The 25,302-nt window shown below is 43.1% G+C and overlaps 1 protein-coding gene across 2 annotated transcripts in view; it reads left to right on the top strand.

Moving 5' to 3' along the window:
• ERCC4 (ERCC excision repair 4, endonuclease catalytic subunit) overlaps positions 1-24,722 on the top strand; it is a 338,934-nt gene extending 314,212 nt beyond the window's left edge. For both annotated transcript variants that reach the window (XM_078663097.1, XM_078663096.1), the window contains exons 10-11: positions 8,673-8,785; positions 19,130-24,722. In XM_078663097.1, coding sequence (XP_078519223.1) covers positions 8,673-8,785; positions 19,130-19,863 — 847 coding nt within the window. In that variant the 3' untranslated portion in view covers positions 19,864-24,722. The remainder of the gene's footprint in view (positions 1-8,672; positions 8,786-19,129) is intronic.
• The last annotated feature ends 580 nt before the right edge of the window (positions 24,723-25,302 follow it).

The following is a 25,302-nucleotide window of genomic DNA, read 5'->3' as shown; positions in this document are numbered from 1 at the left end:
AAAAATTCGACAAAGAAAGGAAGAAAAATTCGACAGAGACGAAAGAGACTATTCCAGGGCTGTATTTTGACTTTCGCAAAAAAATTTGACGGACCCCGAAAAGAAATGATGCGCAAGAAACAGAATCCACCTAAGCCCTCTGCCAGAGTTGAAACATCAGAATCGGAGTTAACAGCATCAGAGCATTCAGGGGATGACACGGCTGGACCATCAAGGCCCCCTAAGAAAACCCTTTTTCACGAGGAATTCGATCTGATCAGAGCAACATGGCTATGGGGGGGCAAAACCAAACCCCCAGAACAAAATGCAGGAGAACTAGGAGGGGAGGTAGGAAGAGGAAGGGGCAGAGGAGGAGGTCAAAATCAATCGGCCACAACAAAGAAGAAGAGAGGGGGAGGGTGATAAATACAACAGACAATCTGACAATAATAAATCTGACTGATAGAACATTAACATCTGATGAGGAGTCCGTATTAAAACTTGGATTCTCATTCTGTCCACCAACCAACCTAGAATACACTCAAACAAGAATAGACCTCTTCAAATTTGTCAGAAAATTAAAACTGCATAAGTACTATAAATTGAAACCGACGGTCAAGGAAACCAGACTCCTACAAGACACTATAAGGGACACTGACATCCTACAATTGGATGATCTGACTACACTGGAAGCCCTAGAGGAGATCAGGACCAAGACCCGTATGGAGGAACAAGACTGTGAGACCTGGACACAGAGAAGCAGAAATCTGGGAATAGGACAAAAAGCCCCAAAAACTAACTTCAAACCTATTTCCCAATTCCTTCCCCGGATCCCCCAAGACGCTATTGATATCTTCAGTGACGCTGTGTTGAAAGAGCTGGACGACTTTCGGTGCCAAGACAAACGTAAATGGACGAAACGCACACTCACCAAAGGACAATCGCTGGCCTTAAAAAGACTACAGGAGGATTCAAACATAATCTTCAAACCCTCCGATAAAGGCGGCAATGTCGTATTGTTAACCAGGGAGCAATATGTGGGTGAGGCGATGAAACAACTTACCAACAGAAACCATTACGAACGTACAACTTGGAAAAAATATCAAGAAAGTGTCGAGGAATATGGCAAACTGATCCTCAAATGGCATAATAAAAAGATGTTGGACACTTTTTTTTGAAGACCTAATCATCCCATTATACCAACGTTTTATCAACTACCTAAAATTCACAAGGATGCCAAGGCACCACCTGGACGACCCATAGTATCGTCTATGGCAGTCTTACAGAGAACCTATCAATTTTTATTGATCATTTTCTATTCGAAGCTGTAGCTACTCTAAAATCCTATATCAGGGATACTAAGGATTTTATTATGAAGTTGGAGAAATTGAAATGGAATGACTCATACATCCTAATTGTGATGGATATCACAAGTCTATACACATGCATTGAACATACTCAGGGTCTAAGGGCAGTTGAGTACTATATGAAAAAAAGACCGTTGAAATTTGCCGGGCATAGTATCATGCTCCTTGAAATGACAGAGTTCTGTCTATTAAATAACATCTTCCTATTTGAAGGCAATATGTATAGACAGGTCTCCGGGACCGCGATGGGCACCTGCTTCGCCCCCAGCTACGCAAATTTATTCGTGGGCTGGTGGGAGGAGCAGGTGGCCTGGTCCGACGGTAATCAAGTATGGTCCAACCACATAGTCTCCTGGCACAGGTATATAGATGACCTTTTCATGGTCTGGGAGGGTTCATCGGAAAGTGCCAGGGACTATATTAAACACCTGAATGACAACAATTTAAATCTCCGCTTCACGGGCGAGGTGAGCTCAGTGGCAGTGAGCTACCTCGACCTGAAAATAGAGATTAAGGGGAATGATGTAACTACATCATTGTACAGAAAACCTACCGCTGGTAACAGCACATTACATGCTGACAGCGGACACCCAGTTTCCCTAAAGAAAAGTATCCCTTATGGGGAGGTGCTGCGCCTTAAACGCAACTGTTCCCAAAATCAAGATTTTATGAGATGTGCCACAGAAAGCATTGAGAGATTCAAATCGAGGGGGTACGATAGTGCCCTTCTAACTGAGACTCTCAATAAAGTGTCTAAAATCCCTCGTCACCAACTATTGACTAATGTCAGACATGCAGCTAAACAAAGCAAGGACGAAGGAAAGTTTTGTTTAATCACATCATTTTCCGAGGATGCAAGTTTTTTGAAAAACATTCTTAAGAAAAACTGGCATGTCTTGAAAACTGATCCTATTATAGGACAAGACATTCCCCAGGCCCGCTAGTTACGTTTAAAAAGGCTAGATCTATTAAAGATCTATTGGTACACAGCCATCTTGACATCTCCAAAAAGAAAGATCAAACTTTAAAAGACATGAGAGGATTCTTCCCGTGTGGGAAGTGCAAAGCTTGTGCTTTTAGTAAGAGGGTGTTGAGCTACGAGGTGCCAGGAAAGCAAGAGCGCAAAAAAATCCCAAATTCATCACTTGTCAAACTCCATATGTTGTCTATTGCTTGATTTGTCCGTGCAATCTCAAATACATCGGGAGCACGGTAAATGGTGTCAAGCTTAGAATTCTGGAACATATGCGGGCCATAGCTAATAAGGACATGAAATCACCGGTAGCTAGGCACTATGCGATAAAACATAATGGTGACCGAGACGCCTTGCAATACTTTGACATTGATTATGTGCCTGATCACGAGAGAGGGGGCGACAGAGTGACCAAACTGAGACGACTGGAGTCGAGATTTATAATCGACCTCCAGACAAAGACCCCCAGAGGCCTTAATAGAGGTGAGGAGCTTGCTGTGCATCTAGGAAAATGAACCTTGCAATTCTGATTTTCTCTTTTGGAATAGACTATATAACACTTCTATACCCTTTAGCTGCTTACTACTTCGAGAACTAAGGGAAGAGCCAATAGATGGCGAAATTAGGAGGTACCACTAGCGGCTCATGTTGGAGCCGCCTATGCCGATCCACGGCAAGATTTACTGTTACACAGGTTGTGCAATGACTAATCAAATGTTTAATTATGTATATTCTCATTATTAATTCAAAGTGAGTTATTGACTCTAAGTAACGATGTATTTAAGATATATGCTTTTTTTAACTGTAAATACATTGGATTTTGCACTGTGTAAAATGGCACTCACCGTTGTGCGTAGGTGAGCAGTCCTACCTCACTATCCCTTATTCTTTTACGTGTTGGGTCCCTTTAAAAATAAGCTTCTGTGTTTCACGGCTGTGAACACATTGAGAAAGGGGTTTCCCGAAACGCGCCTGTGTTAAGTGCGAAATAAATCGAGTCTTGTGAAGTAAACCACCACACGAGTGCCGCTTCCTTCCTTCCCGGCTGGGACAGGGTTTTTTTTTTGGAATATATATATATATATATATATATATATCAATACACCAGTCCCACTGATCGGCTCTGAACGCCGATCAAACCACGTAGGTACAGACCACATTGGAGGTAGGTGAATTTTTCTGTCAGTAGATTTTCAGATAATGAGAATAATATGATTGTGAAAACTCTTTAATGGTTGGTACAGTTTTAATGCTTCACTTAATGGTATTTATTAAGTGCTCGCAAAAGTTGTGAGGTTTTCTGGCGCTTGCGAGAAGCACAAACAGGCTCTCAAATTAACGACCCAACCGTCCTTCTACCAAAAAACAGCAATGGCTTCAAGCCTTAGTGGAATAGCATAGGAGAAAGTGATGTGTTGACTAAGAGTTAAAGAGTTCCAAAAAAGGTGAACCTTAATCGAAAAACTGCAATCCTACAGGTGTGCTTGTTTAAATTAAGGAATTCAGAGTAGATGAGCAGAAGAGGATCTAAGCTTCCATTCGGCGGATCTTGCCTTTTTAACGAGAAGGCTGATTGCACACTGAACATTGCACACTGAACACTTTGAAGAAAGCTGGGCCACAGTTCAACCTTTGGGCTTCTCTTATCTGGCAAGACAGTACCCTCAGCAGTATTTCCCCCTTTCGATGTTACTCGAGAGGTTTGGCCTACTAGCAACAGCAAGGTCCACTGCCATGCAACAAGCATCCTAGGCCTTTTGGGGTCAGGGGTAAGGATTACGCTGATAAAGTCCAGGCTTCCAGAGGCAATGAACTTCCCAGTCCCCTGCCCCTACAGCATCAACCTATAAGGTGGTTTGGTTTGTCCTAAGTGGCATATGACCACCCTGTGGGAAGCAAGATCAGACATTTACTCCAAGGGTGACAAAATATAACTGGGCCATTCCCATTCAAGACAACTCCTAGTCCTACCAAAAAAGAGTCACTTTCAGAGGAGCTCCTTTTAGTCAAAAGTGGCGTAAAAATTGTTCTGGCCCCGGAAATAGGGAGTGGCTGTTGCTCCCAGGCTTTCCTTTTGCTGAAGATGGATGAAGGCTTTTGTCCTATCTTAGATCTCCACCCTCTGAATGCCTTCTTGCGGAAGGACAAATTCATGATGCTGAGAGTTGATGGCCGCTTTGGACCTACAGAACAGCTACTTTCATGTAACTGCCCTACCGTCCCACAGATGCTACTTGCAGTTCAAGGTGTACCAGGAGCCATTTCAGTTTGTCCTTCTCGCCTTTGGCCTCACCAATGCTTACGGCTGTACATGGAAAGTGATGGCAGTAGTAATGGGATTCCAGTTTTCCCCTACTTTGATGACTGGATGTTGAAGGCCAGCTCGTCCCCATCAGTCGTGGACCTCTTGCAGATAACGACAAACCTCCTGATTTTGTTCTTTGCCTTCTGCATCCTTCTCGTCAACTATGCCAGGTAGTATATGCGGGCTATGCAGTGGAACATGAAGTCTTTATGGACCCAGCACTAGGTACATCTTTTCAGTTTCCATCCAGATTTCCGAGGAGATTTCAAAAAAGATGCACTGGGATCAGCACCAGACCTCTCTCCCATCCAGAGCTGACCGTGTTGACAGATGTATTGATACAGAGGTCATCTAGAAAAGGTGGGAATTAGAAAACTCTGCTCTCCCATTGAGATCTGTCCCAACATCATCCTGTTGGAGTTGCAGGCCACTCACCTGGTGCTGAAAGCCTTTCTACAGCCCATCAAAGGTATACTGGATCAGAGTCTCACAAACAACTTCTCCACAATGTGGTGCAGCAACGCTCCGGGTGGTGTGGGGTGGGGTCCTGTGCCAAGAAGCACTTTATTTCTAAACCTGGCTGGAGCATTAGGGCATTTCTGCAACCGTGACTTGACCTGGTGTAGGCGTTGAACTCCTTCTGGGCCCAAACTCAGGCGGTAGTGCCTGGTGGATCACGAATGGTGTTACATTGTGAAATCGCACAGGTCATCTTCGAGCAATGGGGAGTACCCTGGCTAGATCCTTTTGCTGCCATCAAGATTATAGTGTCAAAACTTTTCCACTTTAGAGCTTCTGAGAAGGCTCTCTCTCTGAGACCCGGTCTGGGTAGAGTGTGGCAAAGGCCTCTTACATTCCTGTTAGGCATTTCGTCTCCTGCCCGAGTTCCAAAGATCAGGAACAGGGATAAGTCAACCTAATGGCTTCGTATTGGGCAAGGATGGAGTGGTACCTGGAACATCTGCACATTGAGCACCTGTCCTCTGATCAGTCTACTGCCTCAAGAGGATGTCCTGTTGCTACAAGAGGGCAGGGTCCTGCACCCAAACTTGCACAATCTGCACCTCCATGCATTGAGATTAGAGGTGGCAGTTGACTGGTTTCGATCTTCATCTCGCAGTTGTGAATATTGTCCCTGTTGCTAGGTGTCCCTCTACCAAGTCTGTCTACACTGAGCACTGGGACAAGTTTGTGGTCTTGTGTGGCACCTGCAATATGGACCTGTTACTGGCTAAACTGTCAGATGTCTTGTTTATTTTATATCTGGCCCAGCAAGAAATTGCAATGGGCACTATTAGGTTATTTGTTAGCCCTTGCACCCTTTTTACATATGCCAGACCAGCTGTCCTTGTTCAAATCACCTGTTGTAATGAGGTTTATAAAAGGTTTTGCACAAATGTTTTCTCACACTCCCTTTGTGATGCCACAGTGGGATTTCAGTTTGGCCCTAACTTTCCTCATGTGCACTCCCCTCGAACCAATCCTCTGAAGACTGTATTTCCGATCTTGGTCACTTTAGCTTGTCTCATGAGTGAACTCCAAGCGCTGTTGGTGCAGCTGCCATTCATCTCTATTTTCTCCGATAGAGGGGGCAGAGTGGCCTTTTTGACAAACGTGGTGACTTATTTTCTTTGTCGGTGATCTTTGCTGTGCTTCACCCCTTGAAATAGGAGAAAAGGTCTGACTCAATTTTTAAGTAGGCCTTCAATTCCATCGTAGGTAATGGAAACCACCATCTTCTCAATTTTAGGCAAAGGGAAACACCCTTTACCTCAGTTTATACAAAACCACTGTCATGTCTGACAGTATCATTCTAAGAAATGTAAAAGTGTTAGATCATTCAGCTAATGACATAGATATAACCAGTGGTGGCTGGTATGGAACGTGGGGGGGAGAGATAAAGAAAAATTTAAATTCACTTACCTCAGCACGCCATCTGTCCCACATCGTCTTTCCTCCGACCTCTTCCTGCCTTCTGTGCGACCAGGAAGCACTCGGGCTCCCCTAAGCCAATCACAACACTGTAATGCAGCGTTTATGATTGGTCTGAGCGCCCTGGTTCGGTGCTCGGATTGGCACAGGGAGTCTGTGAATGTTCCCCACCGAGACATGCAAACTGCGCCTGACTGTATGGCTTGCTCCAGTGGAACAGTGAGCATGGGACCGACGTCTGGGCATACAATGGATTCAACCCATATCTCTTGACTGGAGGTGAGTGGTTGAAAAGTTTCAGCACTCCATCCATCGTCTTCTCGTGTTTTCTATGTTTGCCCCAAGTGGACATGAGTATGCCCAGAAGTGGGTCCCTTGCTTGCTGTGCCACTGGTTTTAAGCTAGCCTGGCTGATGAGGGGTGATACCCCGAACCAGTCCCAGAATGCTTGTTCACGGTCCAGGGAGGACCTGGCCTAGCAGTTCAGGCTGGACTGTTCCCATGAGGAGCAGGGTCAAGACTGATTTGCATATGGCTGGGTCGGAACTGGGGTGGCATAGTGAGCAAAAGAATGATGGATTCAATCCAGATCTCTTGACTGAGGGAGAACGGTTGAAAAGTGTCAGCAATCCGTCCATCATCTTGTTGTTTGTTTTACAGAAATCAAGCAAAGACACAATACCCTTTAAAGCCAGAAGATAAATGTGATCTAAAATGATATTCGATCAATTGCAATAACAGGGCATAATAGTGGCCTGTCTATCACCAATTAACACCCCCCTTTCCCCCCTTTCCTATAGGATAGTTTTAGACTATAAGAATCTAAATTCACATATGTGAACTTGTGCGGTGCAAAATGTGCCTAGTACAGGTTTAATGACTAACCTGCTGCAAAAGAAATACGACCTTGGATATCTCCAATGGGGTTTTCAGTCAAAACCTAGCTCTTGAAAGTGCGTATCTAGCAGCCTTTAGTTTCGATGGGGTGCAGTTCTTATGTAGAGCCTTCCTGTGGGCTATAAGAACAGTCCTGGTTTATACTCTGCTCCCATTATAGAGATCTTACAACCAGATTCATGGGTATTGTCATACATTGATATCTATCTATCTTACTGATGATGATTTAGACCTACACTTAACTTGAGTGGACAGAGTTGTGATATTAACATCACATGGTTACAAAATCAATTTTAAGAAATTGAATATTGCCTACGTGATTGTGGCCTTCTTAGGTTAAGAGTTATCCAGTGAGGGCAAGGGTCTAGCTCCGGAATTTCTTCTGAAGTGTGCTACCTTGCAGCCTCCTGATACCCTGGAAAAGTTGCACTCCCTGCTGGGATTTCTTAACTTAGGAAGTATTTCTTTGCCTCACTATGCTGAGCAAGAAAGTCCTTGTGTGGCCGGATTTCTCTTATGTTTCAGCCAACCCTTTGTGATTCCACAGTGGGATCTCAGTTTGGTCCTCACCTTCCTCCTGTGCACTCCATTCGAATCAATCCACAGCTCCTGACTCTGAACGCTCTATTTACGGTCATGGTCACTTTAGCAGGTCTCATGAGTGAACTTCAAGCGCTCGGTGCAGCTGGCTTACATCACTTTTTTCTCTCCAGATAAAGTGGTGTAGAGGCCCAAGGCGGCCTTTTTGACAAAGCTGGTGACTTATTTTCATGTTGGTTAATCCATCACTCTCGCAATGTGTTTTGTTAATGCTAGCAAAATTGTTCTGACTATCACTGGATAGTTAGGAGAGGTGATCACTCAAACCAATTAGTCCTGTATAATTTTTGTCATCCTTAACAGATTGTTAATGCTGTGATTCAAACTAAGTGTTTAAATGTTTTATTTTAGTTTGCATCCGTTTAGGATCCTATACACATTTTACTATCTAAGAACGAAGGACCTTCCAAGGGCTCTTTTCTCCACCACCATGTCTATAACCAGGCCCTTGACTAATCTGTCCTCATCAGTTAAAATATTTTGCAATAAAGGTAGATTCATACAAAGCTATTGTGCAATTAGGAGTGCTATTGATCATACTCTTTTTGTTTCGCATAGCCAATTTAAAACCGATTATGGAGTTCCCATAGATCCAATCTTTCTTATATATATGTTTTAGGGAGAAGGCAAGCATGGTCATCCCTGAAGAGCGGGAAGGCAGAGACGACACCAACCAGGACCTGAGGAGAGATGCTTCCTCTGCGGTTGTTACTGCAGACACAAGAAAAGCAGGTTAGTAAAATTACGTCCCAAGTGGCATTTATACATGCCACCCACAAGCAAATGTGTTTTCTTTCATCATTTTGCACCGGACACTATCTATTTTAATTCATGATTTAGTGATGCATCTTTTTTTTCCAAAATCCCCTCAAGCCCATCATTTCCATCAAAAGGACCGAAAGATATAGTATACAGTTGTCTAGGTGGTTGATCTTTGCCTGTGGGCTAAAGAGGGATTCTAGAGGAAATGTAAGAGGCTATATAAATACTTTTGAAGTGCTGCTTTTCTACACATTTCCTGTAAATATCACTTCTGTACTATCCATAGTTACATTCTGGTGAGAGTAATTTGCATACGATTTCCCATGCTTATTTTACATCATGTATATTTTTCACCAACGCATTTACATTCTAGAGCACCTTCTTACACAGCAACGTAACTCTATGGTGGTCATATTTCTGTTTGTATTTATGAATCATGAGTTAGTAATTTATGGAGCTATAGATGGTGCATAATGCAGCCTAACAGGATCCACCACTGTGAGTCTGCTCAATGTTATGAGCTGGAATCTACACAAGGATGTCATGTCACAAATGCTGACCAGCAAGTGCTATGCGAAACTCAAATCTAATGCATAGCAAAAGTACGTTGAGACGTAGGGCCTTATTATGACTTTGGTGCTCCTCCTGTTAACCTGCCACTGCTACGCTGACAGGAGGACCGCCAAGCCCGTCGTGCTCCCGCCTGCTGGATTAGAAGTTTTAATACAGGGCGGGCTGTGCTGCGGCGGTCTCACGGCGGTAGCTGTATAAGGCTTATGGGAGAGCCTTAACAGCAGACCGTCGCTGTGACTGTGCCTGCAACACATTCCTGCACGGTGTGGCATGCATGCCACACTGTGCAGGAACAGGGGTGCAATTCCAGGGCCACAACGTGTTCCCCCTGCATGCACCCCTAGGACCAGAAGTGGCAGGGGGCCATGTTAGGGCCCCCTTAGTTGCCTTTCTGCCACCCTATTCATGGCGGTTTCCCTGCCATGAAATGGGTGGTGGAAAGCCAACTCCTAATATGCTCGGCGATGCCAGCATCGGAACTGCCGGCATAGTGAGGCCAGTTGCAGATCGTCAGCTCAGCGGGTATTCTTGATCCCGGCGGAGCCGGTAGTCTCATGACGGTCCGACCACACAATACTGCGGCAGATCCGCAGTAGTAGCGGTAGTCGGACCGCCACCACGAGTACAGTGGTCTTTAGTGGAGTAGTGTGGCTCACTGGTTAGAGGCGGCAGGCCTGAGAGCAGAAGTCAGCCTGGGAACAGGGTTCAATTCCCAACGCGGCAGGGTCGTGGACCTTGGTCAGCGGACTCGATAATTCTCGCTTCGGTGCTTACTCTAATCAGGGGTTCCACTCTGCAACTCTGGGCATTAGCTTGCCTAATCTCCACAACGGCCCCACCAATTCCGGGGATGCCTGGCTCCACCTTGGGGACTCCCAGCAAGGGACCATCCCACAGGGAAAGCCAGGACGGGTTCCCCAGAGTTATACAGCGCCGGGACGCCCCGTTGCTGGGGCAGCTGTGCGCTTTACAAGTATACTACATTTACATTTAGGATCGCCATACTCATAATAAAGCCCTTTATAAAAGTAGTAAAGTCCAGGGGTGGATAACGTACATTGAAAGTGATTTTCTACCTCACTGGGTGTGATTCTTTTAGTAGGTTTACAAATTCTCAAGTAGTCTTCATTCTCATTGGCATAGAGGTCTTTGTTTTAGAAAGTTAGAGATTTAATACAGTTTATGAAGAACATAAGACTATGCAAAGATAAAGGGAAATCCCACAAGGCCCTCTCTCATTAGCATGTATACGTAATAACTTGACTTGAAGAATTCTTTGTTTCCCCACACAAAAGAAAGACTACTGTGATAGGGTGTTGTGTTTGTTGCATTGGAGCTTTCTGCATATTTTGCTTCTCTTTGGCCTCTAGCATGCAGAATGTTTAGCTGAAACCAGCCTTTGCGATTTTTCAAGCTGGGCTAATTGTTAGCCACCTTGGTCGTTTTTCTGCTTTTCTCAGAGATTTCACTTTTCTGCTTTCTAATAGATTATCCAGTTGAAGGCATTCGCGGCTGCCACCAAGTATTGCAGGGTGGGGATGGATATGAAAATACATTTTAAAAAATGACGTACCTTACTCCTATAACGCAGCCTCGTCTCGCGTCTTCCTCTTCTGTTCCTACTTGAAGCAGGAAGCACTCTGCGGGTTCAGTGTAGTGCAGCGTTGTGATCGGTCTGAGCGCCGTGGTTCAGCGCTCAGACAGGCAATGGGAGCCTGTGCATGTTCCTCACCAGGCTGTTCATTACAGCCTGGTGGGGACCATGCATAGTGCACATGACTGTTTGGCTGGGCCAAGACGGTCGGCCAAGCAGTCATGCCCACTTAAGTGCCAACAACTCCTCCCCTTGCTGGCTATGCCACAGCCAATCCAAGCCCCGCCCGACCCACAGACTGGAAAATTAGAATGATAGTGTTATCATCTTATTTTTATTTTATCCACTGCTCGCAATGCAGTCAGGCGCCGCTCCTCCGCCTTTGCGGAGGAGCCGCCACTGGTAGAAAGGGGCAGGTCTACCAAACGTCTTACTGTATTCTCAGCTCACCTTGTTGACTGTTTGATGAACGAGCTGCAAAACTATGCTCTGCTGGTCTCTTCTTGTGTAATTCAGGAAATGCAACTGTAGTCCAAAACCCACCTGGTGCACCTAGGTGTAGGAGTTAGTTCCACCCTTCCAAAGGATTTTATGTAATTGCTTTGTTTTTTTAGGCTGCTGTGGTAGAAGGCCGCCCGTAGAGACATGGTTTGTAATTATGCTATCTTGGCTGCCCTCATGTGTGTTAGAGCAAGCCATGTCCACCAGGGTGACTATAGTAGTTCATAGCTGTGTTCTTGTCATATGCCATTGCCAAGGGTGGGTGTAAACATTTTGCCCAGCCTTTGCTCACAGTGCAATGGCTTTGAGTAGTAATAGTGTTTAATGTATTGACCCATGCAGAGGCGCGAGGTATTTAGATACTCCTAGCATCGACTTGTTGATTGTTGTTATAAATTGTGACTGACATTGGTGACCTCGCATGTGTAGAAGAAAGGAATTGAGTACATTACTGATTGCTGACTAATATCTTAACCTCGGAACTAGCAACATGCCTGGGATCTTTTGGATAACCTGAGGAGAATCTTTGCGTCTTTTTTTTGTGTTTGTTTAATTGAATTTCCATGGCCCAGAACGGAAAATGTAAGACGATATTTACGTGCGTGCTGCGTGTTGGCTTACTTTCAGTCTCGAGAGTAGGAACGTGTTATTATTTCTTACCTGTTTCAGCCCACAGGGGCAAGAGTTCTGAGATCTTTCCAGCGCATGGGAATGAGAACATGAATCAAAAGTATAATGGGACATGTCTCAAAAGGTTGGATACATGTTTTTATTACAAGCCGACTGTGGTTCTTGAGGGTCTTTTTTAATAGACGGTGAGCTCAGCAGCCTGGGGAGTGTGTGGAATGATACATCCCTGGTGTAATAATGTTAACCGCAACATGTGCTTTGGGCTACAGTTTGGAGGCATTTTAAAGGTTGAAACATGAGAAGGATGTTTAATATTGGGCAGAGTGTTACGGGAGTGCGAGTCTCCACCATCTCAAGAGTTTTAGGAAGTTTATGTGGGTGTTGGGATTTCTTAGGCTTTTCTACCTTTAGATTTTCTTCAGGAAGGAAGGTGTGCATGTGGTAAATAAAGGCAGTGGGTCGATAACTGGATGGGAACAGACTGCGATGTAGTATAGTGATAGTTTAGTTGCACTTGTAATTCTACGTGTGCATTAAAGCTTCCCTCAAAAACGTTATGAATATAAAGACATTTTACAATTTCATTTTATTGACATTATCTGATCCCATAGAGTGTTAAAAAAAAATTACACGTAGAACCAGGGAGCGGGCAACTCACCTGTACAATACGAAAACCTAAATATAGTGAAATAAATATTTGGCACTGTTTGGTGGAATGTTCCCAACAAACTCTGCCATCTGTTGTCCCCATCATCGATCGAGCCTGGGCAGCGCATGCGCTGCCTTGTGAAGCATGCTCTATTCAGGTATGGACTTGGAAGCTCCGCCTACTCTCTGCTCATAATTTTCATTGACTTGTCATTGTCCTTTGTAAACTGTGGCTTTTCATTGGTCTATAGGCTTAGTAGTCCCTCCTAAGTACTGCCTTGTCTCATCTTGTAACCTCCCATAAGGACTGGCCCTAATATGTTTGTTGGTACTAGGTAGTCTTTATTTACAGCCTCTGAACACTATTTCTTGAAATTGTTTTCACCTGCCTGCTGTTGCAGGCTAGGCACGCTCTCTCCTAGCGCTCTATTATTTGGTTTAATAGCACAACATGCCTCAGTGGTGGCCGCTCCTTTGTTTTATTTGAAGTGCCAAACTCAGCCACATGATTTTTTTTTCTTATTGACTTTTTTTGTTTATGTTTAGAAGCGCCTCGTGTGGCGCTTTCCCGTTAATGGGGGCCGTTCCCCTTTCTTTAGACGAGCCATGTCTAAAGAAAGGACTGCGGCATCGATTATAGTGAAAGCGTGGCATTGGGCGCTTTTGCAAAAAAAAAAAGCATTTGTTTGTCAAATGTTCCAGGGCTACCTGGAAAAAACGAAGCTATGCGGCAATTGTTAATCAGCGGTGTTGAGAAAGAGTTACCCCTATTTGGTGATGAATGTCTATTTGGCAGTGCGCATGTCAGTATTATTTTGTGAACACCCCTTATCCTCTCACAAGGTTCATCTGAAACTGGTGACCAGGAGCTTTAATGAGGGTGGGTTGTTCATGCCGCTGACTTCGTATTTTCCACTATCCGGGCCTTGAGAACGCAGTTATCACAAGCATTCGCTCATATAACACCGATTCTTATGTACCCCGTTTTAAACAGTGGATATTTTTGTACTGTCTAGAAATAGGCCCGGTGTCTTGCAGCGTTGCAGACTGCCTAGGTACACATGTTGGGGTGGCCGCTCTTTGTTCCATCCACAGTAGTACTCATGAGGACCTTGCTAGGTCAGTGGGTGGGAGCCATTGAGTCCTTGCTGTTTGTTAAGTGGGCGGTCAGAGAAGAGTGTGCCTTTGTGCCTGGCTCTTTTATGTGGGCAGTGATAAGAGAGTTGTTCATCCCCATTTTGCTGGAGCGTTTTGCAGTTGTTCTGTGTTATGATCAGTGTGCGCTGTAAAGTGACTGGAGCTGGATAGAGGCGGGCGTTGTTGTTTTTGCCCAATATAGTTTAGTATTATATACACTCAACGCAGGTGGAATCAGACAGACGTTTCTAAAACTTTTCTTCGAGTTTTAGATTGATGCATAGATTTCTTCGTAAATCCTGACTAGCTGGTGGTGATCGTCTGTTTGGAGACCGTGATGCCTATCTGCTAAGCTCAATGAGGGCATCAGAAGAGAGCAGCCCCTGCACACTCTGACTAACCATTGTCGTTTGCGCATGAACAAAGCATTTCCAACCATGCATGTTTTAACGATTGGTGAATTTTACTTTAGCTTGGCTAGCTGGGCTTTAAGTGGGCCGGGTCCTGCCTGTTCTCAGCACCGGCAGGTCTAAAAAGCAGGTGCTGAGACGGGTCTCTATCGGGATCTCCATTTTTGCCCTCACCCTTGGAGTGGAAAAGAAATCTTTACTCTGCAGCAGTGCCACCCTTCACTGCATTTTAGGTAACTCGTATTTTTAGGTGACTCGTATTTCTTTCACAATCTAATTTCAAAACTGAAGCAATTCCAATATTATATACAACAAAGCTGTAGTTGTTGCTTATTTATCTTATGCAACTAACAACCATTGACAAAGCCAATAGTCCTGTTTTGTTGTAGGTATAATGTTACTTGTATATATCTGGATGCAGTGACAGAAACAGCAAAACACCAGTCGGGCGCACGCTATGCGAAGCACAGATTTTTACTTGGGTGTTTTTGAGCCACGCCCATAATTACATCGGCCACGTCCCTTTGAGAGATCCCCTCCCAGTTTTTTCATCCCACTTAAAACCTTGTTGACTAGCTATCTTTTTCTCACTGAAAGCTGCTATTTTGAGGGGGTTGCACATTTACTGCATTTTTTTAAAGTTGAAGTACCTAGTTGGATGGGAGTCCTGTTGTAACTTGTATCTTGTTAGCGGCAAAATAGCCACTCTGAAATTTTAAAGCAATCTCAATCTTATACTTTGTAGGATTTTGTTAAGCTGAACTGCAAGCTTTCAATCCCACTATCTTCCTGACTGGATCATGGTACATTTACTGAGGAGAGTGGCAGAATATCATTCCTGGTCAATCTAAACTGCACAAGTAGTTAAGACACACCCGTAAGCTTGTTTTATTCAATTTTCCACAGTCATCACACGTTTATTTAGTCAATGCACTCATCTTTTTAGTTGAGGTGAACCTTTTCGCACAACGATTGAAATAAGTGTGCCTGAAGGGGTACTTTGCGGGGGATGGGTTAGAGTGCTGTACAATCATGCTCTCACTAAAACTTTCCTTGGATGTGCCATTTGGGCAACATGACCCTCTTGCTAGACATTTGAGAACACTTCTTTACCTTTTGCTTTCTGTGGACCCCTACTTAATCATTACTAGTACCCAGGGACCCCCTCATCATTTCTGGAATCTGGGGACCCTGGCCTAAACGATTTTCAATATTTGAACTGCAAAACAATACACAGAAATATGGAAACAAGCATTCATCAAACAAATACATAAAGGAATAAATATTTTGCTTAATTCAGAAACAAATATGAAAAATTGAAAATGTTAATTTTAATGATAATGTTGGCGCTCTTCTAAAGATCAGGTGTGGCTGCCTATCGTCCATACGAAATTCTGTTTGACAACCTTCCTTGAATCAGTCTAAAGATGTCCACTTATTTTTGTTTTAAATTTTCATATTCCTTCACATTTATAGAATGTTTTAATATTTTAAATTTTGCTTCTTTAGTCAAACACCTTATTAATCTGTTGATATGTTTTAGTTATCTGAGCATTTGTGGACCCCTTGAGAGGTGTTGCAGACCCCACTGGTGTCCCCAGGACCACAGGTTAAAAAACACTGCCCTCGTAATGCATCTTTAATGCCCTTTAATTATGAAACTTCTTGCTGTCTGCAGATGCTGGGCATTTAAGACGTTTTGTGGGGGGAGGGTGTGATGATGGTATGGGAAGGGCCAGATATATTCCTTATCACTTCCAGGTATCATTTGAAAGGGTAGTTGCTGCTCGTTAACCTTATAGTATCAAATCAATTCTTTGTGAAATGGTCGTAAAACAGTGCTAGATTTGGCCATGTGCAGCATCACATGTAAACCATATGGTACCCATAAGAGCTTCATGTTTCCTTTGCTCTTCATGGAGGGTCATCTTCCAATTGGATCCCCCTTCCTGTGTTCCATTCTGCTCCCGGGTACTTAACCTACATTCTGTAAACTGAAAAGTGCTTAGATTTTGCTATTTTAACAATTTCAAACTGCACTTATGTTGTTAAAGTATTTCAATTCATGTTAATAGAGGGTCGGTGCATCTTGCTTCGGGGAGAGCACTGGACTTTATAGAAGTTTATAGTATAGTTTTCCTGAACCCCACAGTCTCTGGTTTCCAAGACCTATTGGCTTTGCAACCAGGATAATGTGCTGCATGGCTAAACCCGTCTAAAGTCTAAAAGGCGAGACCCATTGGCTTTGACAATGCTTGTTTTATTTAAGTCGAAGCCGTCTGCTTTTGTTGAAGACATCTTGGGGACTTTCAGAAAGTTAACCTTGGAATGCATTCTGTCCGTTGCTTGCCATGGCTTTGTGGTTTGAAACTCACTTTTTCTTGCTTTCCATTTCTGGCCTTATTAGTTTTAGGCTGTCCAACTTGAGTTTCTAAGGTCCCTTGCCCAAGTCGTATTTACAGTATCCCTCCGAGTTCTCCCTTTCTGTAAACAGCCCTTTTAGGTCTCGCCTTTTCCATTCCGCATGAATGGATTGGAGAGAATTCTAGTGGTCAAAATACTCGTCAAACTATGGCTTTTTCGGTGCGGTTTTCTTCGAGTTCACGTGGCCACAGGCACGCACTTTTGGGCCATAAACTTTTTTTTCACGAGCTTTTGTTGTTTTTCATTGGCTCTTCACTTTGTCCACGCCTCATTGAAGCTGCTCCCTCCACCCACCTTCTCTCTGTCCTGCGCGTGCCTCTTGCTTATCTCGCCGAAGTACGACAACATTCAGACGTGCACTCTTTCCAAGCATACCCCCCTGCCTTTAACTCGCGGAAACACGCACACTAAACACAAACAGCCCACAGGCTCTCTCCCATTCACGCACGGCAACACGCACACGTCAACAACATTCAGACGTGCACTCTTTCCAAGCATACCCCCTCTGCCTTTAACTCGCGGAAACACGCATACTAAACACAAACAGCCCACAGACTCTCTCCCATTCACGCACGGCAACACGCACACGTCGACAACATTCAGACGTGCTCTCTTTCCAAGCATACCCCCTCTGCCTTTAACTCGCGGAAACACGCACACTAAACACAAACAGCCCACAGACTCTCTCCCATTCACGCACGGCAACACGCACACGTCGACAACATTCAGACGTGCACTCTTTCCAAGCATTACCCCCCCCCCCGCGCTTTTCACTCGCGGAAACACGCACACCAAACACAAACAGCCTACAGACTCTCTCCCATTCACGCACGGCAACACGCACACCAAACACAAACAGCCCACAGGGAGCATAAGACCAGCACACGTGGTAGTAATGAACTATACAACTATACAGAGTCCAGCCGCTGCGCACCAAATTCGATCTTTTGGGACTCACATGTGGCTTACGTTACGAGCAAGATGGCTACCGGCGTTCATCCAGCCTATCAGTGCCACGCATTGAAAGCCCCCGTGTCCCTATTACCCAGAAGCCCAGCACCATAGAGAGACACAGGACAGCTGGCACTCTCCTAGATGTCCATGCTCTACAAATCGGAACACTAACGATAAATGTATTTTTGGTCAGAGGAGTTAAAACACCCTTTTGTGTCTGCAAATAAATCATCATTTTGGGACAGAAATAACAAGGAACACCAATCCATGCAGTTATTCAAGGACAGAGGTCTGGGGATAACTAGCACCAAGACAGGTAATAGACTGTGACCGGCACAACTGCAAAAATTATTCACGCACAGCAACACGCACACGTCGACAACATTCAGACGTGCACTCTTTCCAAGCATACCCCCCTGCTTTTCACTCGCGGAAACACGCACACCAAACACAAACAGCCTACAGACTCTCTCCCATTCACGCACGGCAACACGCACACCAAACACAAACAGCCCACAGGGAGCATAAGACCAGCACACGTGGTAGTAATAAACTATACAGAGTCCAGCCGCTGCGCACCAAATTCGATCTTTTGGGACTCACATGTAGCTTACGTTACGAGCAAGATACCGGCGTTCATCCAGCCTATCAGTGCCACGCATCGAAAGCCCCCGTGTCCCTATTACCCAGAAGCCCTGCACCATAGAGAGACACAGGACAGCTGGCACTCTCCTAGATGTCCATGCTCTACAAATCGGGACACTAACGATAAATGTATTTTATACATTATAAATAACTTTTATTTCAATATTAATTAACAAAAAAAGACATTTATATTAGTGAGATATATACATCTAAGTCACGTAAATACAAAACATGTGGCATTACAAATGATATAAGTGTCACATTTGCTAAAGTTAAAAGTATTGGCATTGTAAATCACAAAACATAAATATAAAATGTCATTTACAAAACCAATACCTCCAAATTTCCTACTGCGAGACCTATTGGCAACGCCAGTGCTTGTTATTTGTGTGACAGTCTTGCTGGATACTATGGGTGCAGACTACTAGCGCCATGCTTTTGGCCTTATGAATAGTGGTGGCCCCTCCATGTCAGGTTGCTTATGTATTTGGTTTCACTGGAAATCGTGAGGCAGTGTTTCGATATTTGGAACATGCAAGCGCTCTAATTCTTATGAAGCTGTGCCTGTAAATCTACAATTAAAATTGAAAATAATTACCATGCGATCCAACGAAGCCGTGTGGAAATTGCACTACATTAAATTGCAGGACAATCTAATAATTTGCCAGATTACAACCTCGTTGATTAATTCAAAACTTCTCTGACAATTATTATGATGCAGGCTTTGTTGTATGGCGAATTGAGGCGTTATGGTGTGGACTGTCTGAACAGTTTCTAATGCTCTTTCTTTTCCTGCAGGAGGACAGGAGCAGAAGAACGTCCAGCACACTATAATAGTGGACATGAGGGAGTTCCGCAGTGAACTGCCCGCCTTGATCCATCGGCGTGGCATTGACATCGAGCCAGTAACTCTGGAAGTGGGAGATTACATCCTGACGCCGGACATCTGCGTGGAGCGTAAAAGCGTGAGTGATTTGATTGGCTCCCTGAACAACGGCCGTCTCTACACGCAGTGCATCTCCATGTCCCGTTACTATAAGCGGCCAATTCTTCTGATCGAGTTTGACCCCAACAAGTCATTCTCGCTCACTTCCCGGAGTTACCTTCACCAAGAAATTTCCGTCAATGACATCACCTCCAAGGTGACCCTGCTTACGCTTCATTTTCCGAAGCTGCGCATCCTCTGGTGCCCCTCGCCTCACGCGACCGCGGAGCTGTTTGAGGAGCTGAAGCAGAACCGGCCGCAGCCTGACGCAGCCACCGCCATGGCCATCACGGCGGACTCGGATATCATCCCCGAGTCTGAAAAATATAATCCCGGACCTCAGGACTTTCTCTTGAAAATGCCTGGCATCAACGCCAAAAACTGCCGGTCGCTAATGAACCAGGTCAAGAGCATCGCAGAGCTAGCCACCTTGTCTGAGGAGAAACTATCCACAATTCTGGGAAACGCAAGCAATGCCAAGCAACTTTATGACTTCATTCACATGACGTACACCGAGGCCGTTTCACTGGGGAAAACGAAAAAGTAGGTTTTTGCTTGTCTCTGTTCTCATGTGCCTTAAAAAGCTTTTGAGCCTACAAAAGGAAAGACCGGACAAGTTAATGACGTTAGTTACAAACTCGATTGCCTGTCAAAGACGTGTGCCTTCCTCTCACTCAGTGGATGCGTCTTCCATTTTCCCTACAATGCTGCTACAACAATCCTGTAATCTTTTCTCTATTCTTGGCTCAGGGGGTTTATTCACTCAAGACTCCTACAAGTGTGGCCACATTTGAACTACACTCCCACCCAAATGGCAGCTAAGTTATCTTCTCTATAACCAGACGTGTCAACGGTGTTCAAATGTGTTGAAAGTGTAGTTGGCGGTATCTGTATACTATCATTACAGCCATAAGCGTGCAAACACCTTAATTTCATAAGAAGCTAATACGGATTTTGTTGATTTTATGTACTTTCCTAAAGTACTCGAACAACCTCAGGCAAGGAAGAACCACAGCGTCATGAAATGCGACTTATTTTGACAGATAATGGCATATGAACTATAATAGTCTGATTTTGCTCTGTTCTTTCAGCGTACAAAGTGGGGAATGGAACTCAGCCGCGAGAATGTGCATATACCTCCTAGACCTGTATGTCGCTCTTTTTCCATATTCCACAATAGGATCTGTTATTGGTGGCTGTAAGGTGCAATGACTTTAAATTCATCAATTCCCTATGTAAAAAGGTCTTGCTTTCATAAAGAAAGCTAACCTCAGGCAATGCGTTAATCGAAGTACTAACATAAATGTACTTTTTATATTAGGAGAAACTTTTAAGAAATAATGAAAAATGTGTCCTAAATTCTGTTAACCAAAACATTTTCTACCAGATTATATTATGCAGCCTCATTGTGGATTCTTTTGGTATATTTATTTCGTCTTATTTATTTGGAGATATTTTCTCACATTTTTCTATGTTTCCGTTTTCATTTTCTCAGCAAAGTAACCAAGTTAAGGCATCTTGCATATTAAAGTAACTTTAAGCTACCAAACCTATGCAAATTAAAAGTAAATAAATGGTGACCCACATGTAAAAAGGTGAGATGTGTGAGGAGACGGGTGAGGGATTCAGGAGGATAAAGACAAAACTAAATATCACCGCAAAAAGTCAAGAAAACAATATTTCAAGTGTTGGGGTTAACTCACATTTACCATACTACCTCCCTACCTGTTGGGTAACCTGACTTTTCATCAATTTGTGCATTTGATCATTGATGCTCAGAGCAAGATTACACTGCTCTTTTATACATCATTTTTATATCACTGATTTTACACTTGACACATTTGTTTTGTAGAAGGATGTGCATGTCTACATTGCAGTCTTTGTCCCTTGCAACAATTTGTGCATGATGTTTGTGTAAAATACTCATATTTCTTTTGGGAAAAGTTTTCTATCTTCCTTTAGTTAACAGGTTTTGAGGAAAGCCCTCTACTACAGATTGAAAGAATTTGAGCGGCTGATTATCTCACCATCAGATCTACCTTAGCGTTTACCCATGTTTGCCCAAATTGAAAATGGTAAACCACCGTGCAGCAGAACTAAATACAAGGCTAGTTATTCTTTTGACTTCTTTACATCCTGATTGAGTCTGCAAGATCTCTGTTCATCTCTCATAAAAAAAATTAAACTTGAAGCTCTCACTTTTATGGTCATCCAAGCATATGCCACATAGCAGTTTAAAGAACGGCAGCACATACAATAGAGTCACCCTTCTTCTCTGAATTGATAAGTATGCTGAAATCGAAGACGATTTATACCATTATTTTTATTTGTCCTTCAAAATTACTCATGGGCTGATGTGCCAAATAAGTGCTCAAGCAGTGCATCTCAGATACCTGCTTTCCCCAGATACTGATAAACAATTTGTGTGCCATGGCCCAGCAAAGGACATCTATGTGCTATGCTCTGAACAGATAATTTCAAGATGTAAGCTCCTGAGACTCCATCTCAAGTGTTACTGTGGCAGTGAATGGGATTTTATCCAAAGTCATTACATGGCTACCTTGAGTTAGCTTCATTTATCAAGATTTGGACTGTGGTTGGGCTGCCTTACATTAGTTGTCATGCTCTACTCAAGAGGGCCAAAAGGGCTAAACATCGAATTTCTTATGTAGAGGGTATCAGTCATCGGTTGGCACTTAGTGTACGTAAGACTTGTTTAATTATTTTTAATTGGCTATATATTGCACCCTTCTCTATCTGTCCCAGACTGTTGTGTGTATTATCTTAATTATTTATTTGTCGAGTTTTACTCCTCCCACTTTGAATTTGTTAAGGTGTGAAACTGGCTTCTCTTTAGATCTTAGTTTGGATAAAAGGAGAACAAAAGAGAAATTAATGTTCTTTCTCTTCATTATCTCCCTGTGCACCATTTTTCATAAAGAGACACTGGCAGTAAATGCTATTCCTGCCAAATTTCGTCTCAGCCTTCTCTCTAAAAGCTTTGCCCAAACTGTCAAGAGTTCTATGTTTATATGTGGCCGAGTTTTGCAGATCAGAAAATCCCAAAGTCTCTTGTGCGATAATCCTAATTATTGAATCAGATTATGTCACAAAATTATTTAAGGGTACAAACTTACTAAAGCTCTCACTCGGAATGAGACTATTAGTGATGGTGTTTCTCAGGTGCATCCCAGGTTGAGTTTCATATGATGTACTAACATTGACTCCTGCACATGCCATCTGCATGAGCTGTAATTGCTCGGCCAGTGCAGGGACAGAACAACTGTTTTTCTAGCAGTAGACCACATCGTCGTCACACGATGGAAGTACATTAATATCCATCTTGTCAGGTTTGCTGTATAACAAATGCTCGATAAGATTGTGCCCCTGGCGATCTCCAGCAAGTACTAATGGGCAACGCACAATTTAGCCAATGTTTCCTGCACTGTATGCAGAATACCAGTGGGGTGATAATCTTATCACAAGAGAATGGATGACGTGTAAAGCTGAGTTAGTGCATTTCCTCTATGGTATATTATCCAGTGCAGCGTCTCTGCACCAGGAACCCAACTCTTTTTAGTAAAGCACCTTTTGCAGTTGCGAATTACTAGTAAGAATTACATTTATTTCGCAAAGCCTGTATACTCTGAGCATCAAAAAAATTATTTAAAATCAAAATTATGTAAAACCAAAATTTACTCTTGTAATATAATATAATGTCCAAGGGGTTGGCTAAAAAGCTTTTTTTATGCCTGGAAATGTAGTTCCAATTGGAGATGGGGCAGCTGAATCAGACCTCTAGTGTACATTTGCTAAGCTCAAAAACATAGCACAACAAAAGCACTGGTGAAATGACTGTTGAAAACGCCAATTCTCCGGCCACGGTTATTGGAACTTCAAGACTGATTAGAAGAGTAAATGGAATTCGCTTTACCTTTTATTCTGGGTCTTCACATAAAACAACTTTGTATCACCTTTCAAAGAAACTTAAAGCTTGATAACAGCTACTAGGCCCATCTGGTCGGTCCTACCTTTACCCCAACTGAAACCCATGTGGCCTTCATGTTTACTCTTTACTTCATTGCACGGTTGCTTCACTGTTAAGGTTTCACACGTTATAAACCCATTTGTGTCTTGCTTTGATATCTGTGGAAAGGATTCGCTCCAGTGTATTGTTTGGTGAAAATTGTTTGCCTCTTATATGATTATTAATTGTTGAAATTTTGAATGTTTTTAACCTCCCTGCCGCCCAACCCAGTTTCCCCTTGCCCATCTTCACTTCAGTGTTTACAAGGTGTGTTCGTCATGCACCTGATAAAAATGTTTTCAGCTGTGTTCTGTGGTGCTACCTGAACCATTCCATAGTGCTCCACATGTTCAAAATAGGATGCTGGTACCATAAAGCTCAATTCATATTGACAGATCATCGTTACCTGTTGACGTGCCAGACATGTTAGAGGTGTTGTATGTGAGACAACCCTTCTCCTATGACTGGCACCAGCTCCTCGCGGTTCACGTTGATCAACAAATGGTAAAAGCGATTGAGGAACAGAACGCCTGTTACTGCTGTTACTAATTGGCCGATGAGTGTGCTTCAATGAACACACTGACCTCTGCGCCTACAGGACTTGGTGTCTGTGGGGGCGGAAGGACAAAAGGAAGTTTAACCGAAAGCAACCCAAGGCTCAGTACAAGGTGTATTGCTATTCAGATGCTGGTAGAATAGCCCCATTGTTTTTCATATAAGCCTTTAACATCTGTGAAAATCAGGCTCACATTCCAGCGGGACTGTCTCAGCCTTTACCCCTTTGAATTAGTGTAGATAACATTCTTAGCAATAATAATGAATTGTTTGACCTTGGCACCTAATAGAATCTGCAAGTCCAAATTGGTTAGTTTAGGAAAAAGCAGTTTTTAGAAAAATATGAAATGCAGTATTTATTTATTTTTGGATTGATTACTTATTGTATTTTTTATTTTGATATTTGGCATAGTGCAATATCACACAGTTGTAGACCATTGGCATAAATTAAGGTACAGTCTTACAGTCATAGACAGTTGGGTTTGAAGTCCACACTTAGCCATGCATTGGCATTCTCATTTTCCGAACTAAGCCCTAAAACACGCATGTACTGTTTAACTGATGTAGAAAACAGTTAGACTCAATTGCCTTGAAGCTAGTTTGGGAAAGCAAACAATGTTGTCATCACTGTGCGACTATCTAGGATTCTGTGATGGTGTACCATCCAGTGCAACCTGATTCAAATATAAAAATGTGGTTTGTGCTGTCATGATATTGCACTTTTGGGATTATAAAAATGAAGTGAAATTTGTGTTTTAGTAATGTTGGATTGTCTTTTTTAAGGTATATATGTTCATGAATAAAAGGTTTATTTAATCATGAAATAGATTTTTAGTGTCCTTTTTAAAAAGTGCCTCAATCCATTCATGTTTACAGCAGAAAAAAGCTACAGGTTCACAAAAGTGTTTTTTTCAATTACATCCATACTATAGGTTGTACATGTTATGAAACTTGATATTTTACACAGAAAAAATATGGAAGCTGTTCATGTAATCTGAACACCCCTGATGTTCCATACATATCTCCCTAGTAGTCTGGATTTTTGTCTGTTCTTCCATAACCCATCCACCCACAAGTGAACTTTTCTTGATTATCTAAAAGACTTATATCTTTTATGATCTGAGTTTTTACAACAGCTTCTAATAACTACACTACATTTCAGTGTTAAAATTCTTGTCAGCCATGTTTTGAGGTTTGAAAACATTAAAGAGTTGTCCCCAGTTGGGTCGTCATAGTATTGACATCACCAGAGTTAGTGGCACCAAGAGATGCTGGAAGATTTATAACTTGTTTTTCTCACCGCGTAGAATGTTTCTACATTCTAAAGCCCCTTAGATTAGCCATTGAAACCACTGAGAATCCCCAGCATGTTGATCATTCACCCACATGATGAATATATGTAGA

Source organism: Lissotriton helveticus, chromosome 10 (genome assembly GCF_964261635.1).
Source record: "Lissotriton helveticus chromosome 10, aLisHel1.1, whole genome shotgun sequence".
Lineage (NCBI taxonomy): Eukaryota > Metazoa > Chordata > Amphibia > Caudata > Salamandridae > Lissotriton > Lissotriton helveticus.
This window is presented reverse-complemented; position numbering and strand designations above follow the sequence as displayed.